The sequence below is a fragment of the Lolium perenne genome, chromosome 4 (assembly GCF_019359855.2).
Source record: "Lolium perenne isolate Kyuss_39 chromosome 4, Kyuss_2.0, whole genome shotgun sequence".
NCBI classification, from domain to species: Eukaryota; Viridiplantae; Streptophyta; class Magnoliopsida; order Poales; family Poaceae; genus Lolium; species Lolium perenne.
The window spans coordinates 126484951-126495497 of NC_067247.2; the positions used below are offsets into that span (position 1 = coordinate 126484951).

At 42.9% G+C, this 10547-nt stretch overlaps 1 protein-coding gene across 1 annotated transcript; it reads right to left on the minus strand.

Moving 5' to 3' along the window:
- Positions 1-1878: 1878 nt before the first annotated feature.
- Positions 1879-7121, minus strand: LOC127293853 (uncharacterized). The gene is made up of 6 exons (XM_051323539.2): positions 6811-7121; positions 4927-5132; positions 3671-3962; positions 2894-3001; positions 2486-2736; positions 1879-2399 (listed from the first exon to the last, which is right to left on the minus strand). The coding sequence occupies exons 1-6, from the start codon at positions 7021-7023 to the stop codon at positions 2276-2278; spliced, it is 1194 nt and encodes a 397-aa protein (XP_051179499.1). The 5' UTR covers positions 7024-7121; the 3' UTR covers positions 1879-2275.
- Positions 7122-10547: the final 3426 nt, after the last annotated feature.

Here is a 10547-nt window from a genome sequence, read left to right on the forward strand (position 1 = left end):
GGAGACACCTCTTCCCCAACAGACACCTCCTGGGAGGCATCCCTCCCAATACAATTGATCACATGTTTTATTTCACAACATGCTCAATCGGTTCATAGGGTTGTACCAGATCAAGATCGTGGTCGCGTGGGCGACGTGGGAGATTATTTTGCCACTACGTCAACAAGTCTCACAAAGAAAACTGCCTGACATAATCCCGACATGCAATCTGTTTTTGGGTTTCAAACAATTTAATATAACAGTTCAAAAAGAATCTGATACTTACAAACTTTGATACTCCCTCCGAGCCATATTACTTGACGCTCACATATTCCAAGATTTATATTGGTAAGTTTCTATTTCTACTTCACATTACTGTACATGAATAACTTGCACCATGATATATTTTGAAACTTCTAAATTTATCTTCATGATTATCTTATAGTAATAATGTTATACATCTCATTTTAAGGCAAAATACAAAATGTCTCTCGTTGTAAGATAGTAAAAGAGACAAACATAGTGTCTCTAGAAAATGGCTTTGCCGTTAGGCATTCCAAAAGTTGTCTCCCTTAATGCCTTTACACAAGTGTTAAGAGACATTATGAAGAGTGTCTCCAGTGAGATGTCTTTATTGTCGAGGCAGACTCAGAATGTCTCTTACAATGCGTTTACATGAAAACTAAGAGACATTTTGGAGAATGTCTCTCGTTTGATGTCTCTAATGCTAAGACATTCTCTAAATTGTCTCTTGTAATGCCTCTAAAGTAAAGTTAAGAGACATAGTGAAGAGTGCCTCTAGAAAAATGTCTCTACAACATGTTTTTGTTGTAGTGGTTAGAACTGAACCAAGTGGATTTTTTTTATATTTTGATTGCACTAATGCTGCTAATGAGAGTTGTGTGAAGTTTTGTATGAAGGAAGTTTTCAAGTGTAGGGAGAGAAAAATGATGTAATGAGATGAAGAATGGACAAAAGCTCAAGCTTAGGGATTCCCATATTACCCCAAGAAATATCCAAGAGGTACAAACGTCAAAGATTGGGGATGCCTTGGGCATCCCCTCTTCATCAACATAAATATCAGGTCATCTTTCAAGACAATAATTTTTTATTGCTTCATATGTTATGTGTTGTTCTTGGAGCGTCTTTGTTTGTGTTTTTAGTTTTATTTTGTTTTGTTTACTGTATCATATGGTTGGACCCCAACATATTTATTTCAGAGAGAAACACGCTCCGTTTTAATTGCATAGAACGCTCTAGTTTTCACTCTTATTGTTCTGCGGGTGTTCTAGTTTGCTAGTACTACGTTTAGCTCTTGTTCTTTCACTCGAATTATGTTCAGAGCTCGTTACTATTCTGGAAACCGCCCCAATCACACATGGAAGATTCATGGACAATCAGGGGCAGATTATGTTAAGAAACGCAGAAGTTTGCGAGGTTTCCGTTGTACGGCCGGGCTCCGGCTGTACCCATGGTTGCCAAACTCTGTGATTGCTTTGGTATTTTGACATATATTTTCTCATACCAACTTTGATTGAGGTGTTCTTTACCTCATTTGACTCGTATGGATGAGGGCTACAACACCATTGTTTTGGATCTTTAATTTGAGATTATGTTGAAGTTCACATTTTCCACTCCACAAATAGCTAAGTTAAGTTTTAATTTATGTTAGAAACTTTAAATTTGTAAGTACTTATGTAATTATGTTTTCATTTACGTTGTAGTTTAAATGAAATAGTTTATTTTTGCAGCAAAAAAGGCCACTGGCCGTGTCCATTTTGGGGGAAGGGGGCAGTTGAAGTTGCCCTAGCAAATAGCAAACCATATATACTTGCATCCTTCTAGTAGCCGCCGAGGGACGCTTATAAACAGGACAGTACTCACACCGACAAACCTTGATAAGACTCAACAATATAACATCATTAATCCGGTAAATATTAGCCAAATACATACAAACTATAAGTACAACAACAAAGGATGCCTATGAGCCTATCTATAATGCTACCACAAGACTTGCAGCAAGAACATGTTCATCTTTACATCACACAATAAATAAAAGGAAGACAGTAAATCCAATTGTTCACATCGATATGTAACACTAGCTTTACAATCGAACATCTGTTTTCTGACTTTACAAGAACTACAACAGGAACTTTGGCCCAGAACTTTGCTGCTTTAGAACACCTTTCTTGACGATGAATGCAGCCAAACAGCCACCTCTGCCTCATCTCGGCCAGATTGCCAAAGCATTTTCATTCTCTTCTGTGAAGAATCCGAACAGAGCAGCAAAACTTCCTCAAATAAAATCAAAATGATCGTCGTCAATGGAGAAAGACCCCACATCACTAGATATTCTGAGAAGGTGTGCCAGCTCTAACCGGTACTCCAGACCTCGGATGTAGTGACCAAGCAACATGCACCTGGGCAGCAACACAAGACAATCACTCCCATGCTATGAACAGAAAGACCAAATCAAAGAAGTTCTAACGAGTCTGATTTGTATTACCAGAATAGCAGACGTGCAAGATAATCACGGGGAACAGATATTAAGGGCTGAAATGGGAGGGAAGCATTCTCCACGAGCTCCGCAAAATCATCGTCCTCACCACCACGATTTAGGGTGCCCCCAGCAGCATTCTCTATTGGCGGAGGGGACTTTGAGTGTATCTTAGGGGAAAGAGTAGCAAGCAGACCATGCACAACAGACTGAATAGACTCTTGCACACCAGGACAAGTGGACTCCGAGAGTTCAGCAACCTGTGCAAAACAGCTAGTAAGGCTACTGTAATGAAACCTAAGGCCAATCTCTGAATTTTATCAGTTGCTTGGGATTTGTAGCAGGAGCACTTAATCATCATTAAGCTGTCAAGGTGCAACTAAAATAAATTCTTCAAGATCAGCAAAACGAACATACCTTCTCTGGTGTTAGGGATCTTAGATAGTCCAACAGATCATTTTTCTCTTCTCCAACGAACTGTTGCATTTGTAGGGCAGAATTTTTTCTCTTCAGGTCATGTAACTCCTGCAAGATAAAAAAAAGCTTTCAAGTTTGAACACAACACAGTGCATATTGTCAACCGCAGAACTATGAACTAAGAATTTTACAGCAACAGTTGCCCAAAGCGGCGGCCGTAATGCATATAAATATACAATTAAGAACTTCACAAGCAACAGCTGCACAAAGTGGCGCACCATAATGCACAATGCATACCAATATAGCGCATTGGAATGAAAATCCAATTGGTGTCATATCAAATCTCAGTAATACAGAGCAAAATACAATTAAGAGGTGGACTTCCTTTAGTATGTCTCACAAGATTTCAGTTTACTGGTGCAATTAGAAAAGAAGTCCATAATTCATCCTCGAACTTCTCCACAAGTTCACATTTCGTTCAATATCTTTTTCTTTGGTTAGAAAACTGTAGAAGTAAATTACATGATTGCACTGAACCAGTAAGGTTGTAGTTACGGCAGAAGAAAATACAAGGCCTTGCAGCTTTAGATATATCAAGGATTTTTTTTATATTTGACTCAGTCATTTACACAGGAGCCAGGAGGCATGGTAATAAACAGAATCATGGCAAATCATGATTCAGACAAATCTTACCGGATACATGATAAAAGCAATAAAGTTAGTTTGCCATTATTTGAAAATTCCTAATGACGACATATGATTTGAGACTGCTATTACCTTTTTGATCGCATCCAGCCGAGATTGCAATCGAATAATCTGCTCTTCCGCTTCAGGTGTCAAGTTACCTAGCTCTTCTTCAATACTTCCACCTGATGATTCTTCGTCACTTTTTCCAGAGTCCTGGGGCATGTCGTCTTCTGATAATCTGAAAATTGTAACAGGACTACCCAGATTGATGTCATGATGACTATCCTCACTGATATCTCTGTTCTGAAATTCAGCATCTTCTTCAGAAAGTTCAAGGTTCCTTTCAAAAGATAGCCTGTATTCCGCATTGCGTAGAGTATACCTGCAAGGGGAAATGAAGTAAGTGCTAGTCTTCCAGCACAATAATGCATCACGCTGTGTTTTGAAGACAAATGTTAATACAGATCACTTTGCAAGCAAACAAAGACTACAAACCGTTGCTTCAAACTTGTTCAGAATATTGATAATAAATGGATACAAGAAATTCCTTGTTAAATGAGTTATTTTATTGATCTTTTATATGGCTAACAATTAAAAATGTAACAAGAGCTATCACATGCGAGAGACATTCTCACACTAATCAAATAGGTACGCAGCAATTCCAAAACAAAATTTTAAACATTCTCAAGTAGGCAGCCAACAGTTTTTGCTAAAAAGAACGAGGACATGTAGGTAAAACCGTAATTTTAATTTTGCTTTACGGAACAGTGAAAACTAGAACAACTAAGTAGTAACAACCAACTCATCAGCACTATCAAGCAGGTTATATATGGGAGACGACTTATAACCTAGAAAAATAACTATCCCAAACAATCAATGCCACCAATCCTAGCACAACTAATCAATAACCAGATGAATCTCAATATGCTGAAAAACGTAAAACAGTGAAAACTTTTTTGGAAAAGAAAGCTATACTGGACTTCAAACATGCATAAAAATGTGGTCACTGTGTACTTGAGCTGAAAGAAAAATATATACATCCAAGATTCCAAGAATTAAAATGCCATTAAAATGTATTCCAATTTACGGCAGTTATTTCGAATGCATAGCATGCCGTGGGTGCACCACTACTAAAGACTTGGCAATGTTACCAGATTCATCTGTGTTTTTTTTTACAAATGAACAGTATTTTTCCATAGTGACATACAACTCAAGGTGATCATTGGTGATTGAAATATATTTTGAAAAGGTAGAGCAAAGAATAATCGTTGTCTGATGAAGCAACTAGCTCTTAGAAAATCCATTCACGATGAACAAGAACATTATATTTCAACAAGAGAGCATACCCAGTCATGATTGAGGATACCAATAGCTTGAAGAACGGACTCCAAAGGGCTTCTACAACAACACGGAACTGATCAGATGGAAGCAGACCCAACATGCCAGAGATGGTCCTCTTCATTGCATCAACCGTTTCAGGAGGAACATCTTTCTGAATGACACTTAGATCCAAAGGCTCGATATCTTGGATCAAATTCCACAGGATAGATTTCTACAAGGAAATCAAACACATGGTCATTAAAATGCAGCACTTCAGAGTGCCCAAAAGAGTTACTAGTTGAGCAAGTTTTGTTGATGAAAGGTTATGAACACATTTTCTTAAGTGGTTTAAATCATGAAAGTTTCTATATACATCATATGAAATCACCAAAGAAAGTAAGGCTTAATTCACCCGTAGAAGTTAAGTTGTAGAACAACAACACCAACAAACAATATCAAAGCCTTCAGATGCATATTACTCAACATCCAAAGCATGTTGGGGTAGGCTAGATATGAAACCGAACAGAAAAGAAGTTAAGTTGTAAATGGCAAGTATTTCAGATGCATATTACTCAAACCCATCGGATCCATTAGTTAACCCAATTTCAAGACTTCAAGTGTTACTGCATCAGTAAGAAAGGGAGAGCCCGTGGAGAAGAAAGTAGCTAACTCTGTAGACCTCGTCCTGAATCCAATTAGTGATAATATGTTGTGAATTACAACAGAAAAAACTCAAAACGTGAGTGAATCCAATTTGTAACAAGACACGATGAACCCTGCTAGGAGTATACAGACACAAACTTAGCTATATTGAGAACAACCCAGCCTACTCATTAGTCCCATGCTTTATATTGGGAACATAATCTGATCTACAAATTTAGGATTCTAGCTGGCAATCAATAATATCTAAGGAAAGGGAATGGGTGTCGTCATACTACCATTTACTGCAAACACACAAACTGGCGACCATAATAATTAATAGAAAACAATTTTGTGCGTACAACACCAATATCTAACACTGTCTCAAAAGTCATAACCACACATCTGCTTCATTTCAATAAATAATTACAACAGGTAAGCCATGTGCTTCTTACAGAATTAGAACTAGACCTTCACTGCTTTACACCTTTACGGGCGTTCACTCAGGTTCAGGCTCGAAGCACTCGGAACACAAGCGCATTTAAACGTGGCCTGACTGACCACTTGTAGTTTGAATCAGGTAGCAGAACCAAGTTCGTATCACGGCGGATAGTAATGATTGGGTTCTTCGTGGAATTGGTGACCACACCGGTTGCATAACTGAAACGCTGGATGGTGTTGTGGAACATGGACACCACCGCCTTGACTTGGGTTGAGTAAGGTGATGGTCATAAAAAAGCTCGCATCATGCACAGCTCGAGCTTGATATATATCCCTCCTCGAGTACTACTAGAACTAGAACTTCCCTGCTTTACCGGTGCCCACACTAAGGATCATAGAAGTCCTGCCTTTTGGTACAAAACTGACAGTTGAGAGCTCAAGCTGGTAGGAAATCTCAGTGCAGCAAAACAGAAGCGCAAAGCATCGAAGCTTAATCTCTTAACTGATCCAGATAACGATTCACCGGTTTTAGGCACCTCATCGGACTACACCTAATATTCAGACAGTAACAACCTTACGGTAGTATTGATGACGATTACTAATTAACAGTTCAACACCCACAGCTGAGCCAAGTACATGATCTCGTAACCGAAATATAGTTGGCACGCGGACGCTCCATCCTTCTGATTCGCCTCATCGAAACGCTGTCATCTCATAACGAACCAAACAGTTCCCGTGGACTCGGTATGGCAGAAGCAATCAAACTAATCAATTAGGGGGCGAAATGGGGCCGGGCGATGCGACCGAGGGAGGAGAGGAGGGAAACCCACCTTGGAGGGTCCGTGGACGGGCCTCCCCCGCGCGTAGAGCTCGTCGAAGGGCGAGGCGGAGGCGGCCGCCACGCCGACGCCGGCGAGCCTCCTGCGCCAGCCCCCAATCGCCAGCCCCGCCGGGTAGAGCTGCGCCAGCGGCGGGGGGAACCTGAGGCGCCCCGCGGCTCCGGAGCCGCGGAGGGGCGGGCGCGGGCAGGAGGCGGTCGGCATGTGGCCGTCGCCGGCGGCGCGGTCCTCGCTTCGCTTGCTGCGGGCGAGGGGCCGCGGAGAAGATGATTCCTTTCCGTCGGGGACCGGGTGTGGTGGCGATAGGTCTTTCTAGCTCTTCCGCGTCGCGTCCCGTGGGTAGCTGGACTGCATTTCGTCGCGGAAATTGAAAAGGCGAAAAGGGACTCGAATTGCCAATGCACCGCCCGACTCCCGCCCCGCCACGTCAGCTTTTCTCTCACTCTCACCCCACTCTCACCCCACGGTGCCAATGCACGGGCTATAGTCCCCACTCTCACTTCTCTCTCCTCCACATCACCATTTCTCTCTCCTCGACATCATTTCTTTTTGAGATTACAACATTAAAAATAATACAAGGAAATTATTTTATTGAACTAAAATTGTTACCGATTAAATCATAAAAAAAATTACATAAAAATTTGCACTAAAAAGGTTTGCAACAATGTTGCCAATGTGGTTGTTTGCTCTATTTAAATTTGTGTGCAAAAAGCCCCTCAAAATTTGGCTCAAAACACCCCAAAATGCTAAATCCTACCATATTTTTATTTTTCCTAAGCAAATCCTAAAGTCTAGGGGGTTTTCTGCAAAACCCCCTTTCTCTTCTTCCTCCAAAGACGCGACCAAGCCGACGGGCTGCGCCGCCGGTCTCCGCCGCTCGCCGGCGATTCCGCCACCCCTCTCTCTCTCTCGCCCCTCTCTCGCCCCGCCCCGCCGCGCCGCGCCCGCTTATCGCTTCTCATTGCCGCCATTGTTGCGCCGCTTAACGCGGGCGGGAGCCGGCGGCAGCGGTACCGCCGGCGCCGGCCGCAGCGCGGCGCTCCGTCCCGCCCCACTCCCGCCCCTCTCTCGCCCGGCGGCGGGCGGTACCGCCCGCGCTGCCGCCCGCGTTGGCACCAGCCTTACGTCAGCTGCACAGGTCGCTGACGTGTGGGACAGCACGGCGAACTCGTGGTCGACCGCGCTTGTCCAGGTTGTGTGTGGGTGGGGTAGAACGGAATATGCGTGGACGACACCGTCCATTTGTTCATCCACGTGTCATTCCCATGGGCTCCCTCCGTATTAAAAAAAACTGCTCTCATCTAAAAAAAGAAAAAACTGCTCTTGTATATACATATTTTTAATGTGTAGATGGAATTATCATCATAAAAAGTTAAAAGGCTGCTTTAATCAGACTACTAGAGAGTAACTTCTCTAGTAACTAAGTATCAATTGCAATGGTAAAAAAATCGGTAATCGTTAACTGCTTGGTCAGCTTGGGAGTAGGGAATAATCATAATTTGGATGATTAACTGATTTAATCGGTCGGCTATTAATCGGTGCAACATACACAAGTTAGCACCATAAACATGTCTATATAAGAAAGAAACAAATAGTATATCGGAAATTCAGTCCGGCTCCCGGGTGCGTATGCTCCCTATATCAAAAAATTATATTTCGTGTTGCTGAAAAAAATTGACAAAAAATTCTACATGTACATCTACATAATGTATGTGCATTCGTCAAGTTTCACGAAAAATTAATATATTTTGTGCTCTATGTAAAAAAGAGAAAATTTATCTTGTAAAAAGTATTATTTTTAGCACTGAGTTTTATCTTTTTTACACACGTCACATGAAAATTCCATTTATAAAACAACTTTATGAGCGTGTAGCACGTGAAGATGTACGTGCGACTTTTTCGTTTCAATTATTTTGAAATTCAAAATATGTGTAAGTTGAATTTCAAAATAGAGAAAGCATATACTCCCATGTTCCAAAACACCACTCCCTATATAGTATAAAAGGGTCTCTATATGCCTGCCCTATTTCTCTAGAGCTCAAAATCCCATTAAAACATGTACACTTCTCCTCTGTGACATAATATTTTAGGTCACGAACGACAAAGGAGGAGCCACCAAATGCCAAACATGTTCCTTCCTTTAGCTTCTCCTCATTTGCCCTCTAAAGTTTCTCTTATCTTTATCCAAGATCTTGTCGGAAACGGTGAGCAATTTTTCACCGACAGCAGGAATCGAGCTCCTAGAGGTGAGAATCGAGTTGAATATTTGCAAACCTACCTAATTTCAACAGGGTAGCGGCTAGACAGGTGATTTGCGTTAAAAATTGTACAACTTTATTAACCAAAGTGTACTAATTAATCCATAATATTCCAAGTAATCGGACTGGCAAAGCAATTATTCGGGCTAAAGGACTAACACAAGGGATTAGAGCTAATCGACACGGTCAGACCCCTAGTAGCGATTAATCGTTGATTCAGCCTAGTTTTTGAACAATGGTCTTATGTAGCATAGTAGCAGTGAGTTAATAAAGAGAGAGGAGGATTGAGTAACATAACTAGTTACTGTAATATCACACTTTTCAAGATATAATGAGTTTACAAACTAATTAATAAAAACATATATGGTACTATTTTGTTGTTACTCACCACTATGAAGGTAGTAACATAGAGTAGTAAGAGCATCTCGCCACATCCCCCAAAGCGGCCCTCAAACGGCGCTAGATTTAGCGTTTGGGGGTGCATTTTGTTCGTGCGGCGTTTCGAGGACGTCGCTCCCTAGCCGCGTCCTCCAAAAAGAATTTGAGATTTCTAAATTTAATTGAAAACAGTTGAATTCATTCAAACTTGCTATATATTACATAGATTCGAACGAAATTCGATGAAATCTAAACCTAAACCCTAATCTAGTATTACTTGCGGCGGCCAGAGGCGTCGTAGTACCGGTGGAAGTTGTACATGTCGTCAATGACGACGTCCTGCTTGTCGCGCTCGTCGGGTTCGTCGACAGGCTCATCCTTCACCGCGCCGCTTGGTCTAGCCTCACCATCGTCGGTGAGGTTGACCAGTGGCCTCCCGGTGTCGCAGATGGACATTGCGATCGCTGCGTCAATCGCCCCTCCAGGCGTCCTTGTCGTTCAGCGACACCGCGAACGCCGCGTGCAACCCTGGGCAGTCGTCGACATCATCGCTGCTAGCGATGAGGCGCTGCTGGCATTCATACTCCGCCAGCTGCGCAGCCTTCATGGCTTCCTTGTCGTCCTGTTCCTCCTTCACCTCCGGCTTCGGGATGAGGAGGGTGTCGCTGGCGCGCCTATGCTGCTACCGCGCTGGTTCATGGATGCTGACGTTGTTGCCGCCGCGCCTACGATTGACGGGGGGCATCGTGAACTCCGGCTCGTCCTTCACCTCGCGCTTAGGCACGGTGTAGGGCGTGGCGCGGTGCGACAAAGGCGCCGATCTCGTTGGCCCTAAGGAAGAAGAGTTCGAGGAGGACGAGTACGTCCTCCTCGGCTGCCAGCGTGCTGCGGGGAAGGAGATGGTGGCGACAACGATGACATCTCCAGTCTTGGGGTGCAATTATGGATGGCGGGGACGACGTGGTCTAGGGTGCGCCCGGGAACGCCCTAGAAGCACAGACGCTCCTCCCTGTTCCAGGTGTTCCTCCGGACGATGAGGCCAGCAATGTTGTTCATCTCGGCATCGTGCTGCGCCTGGTAGTCAACCCACCA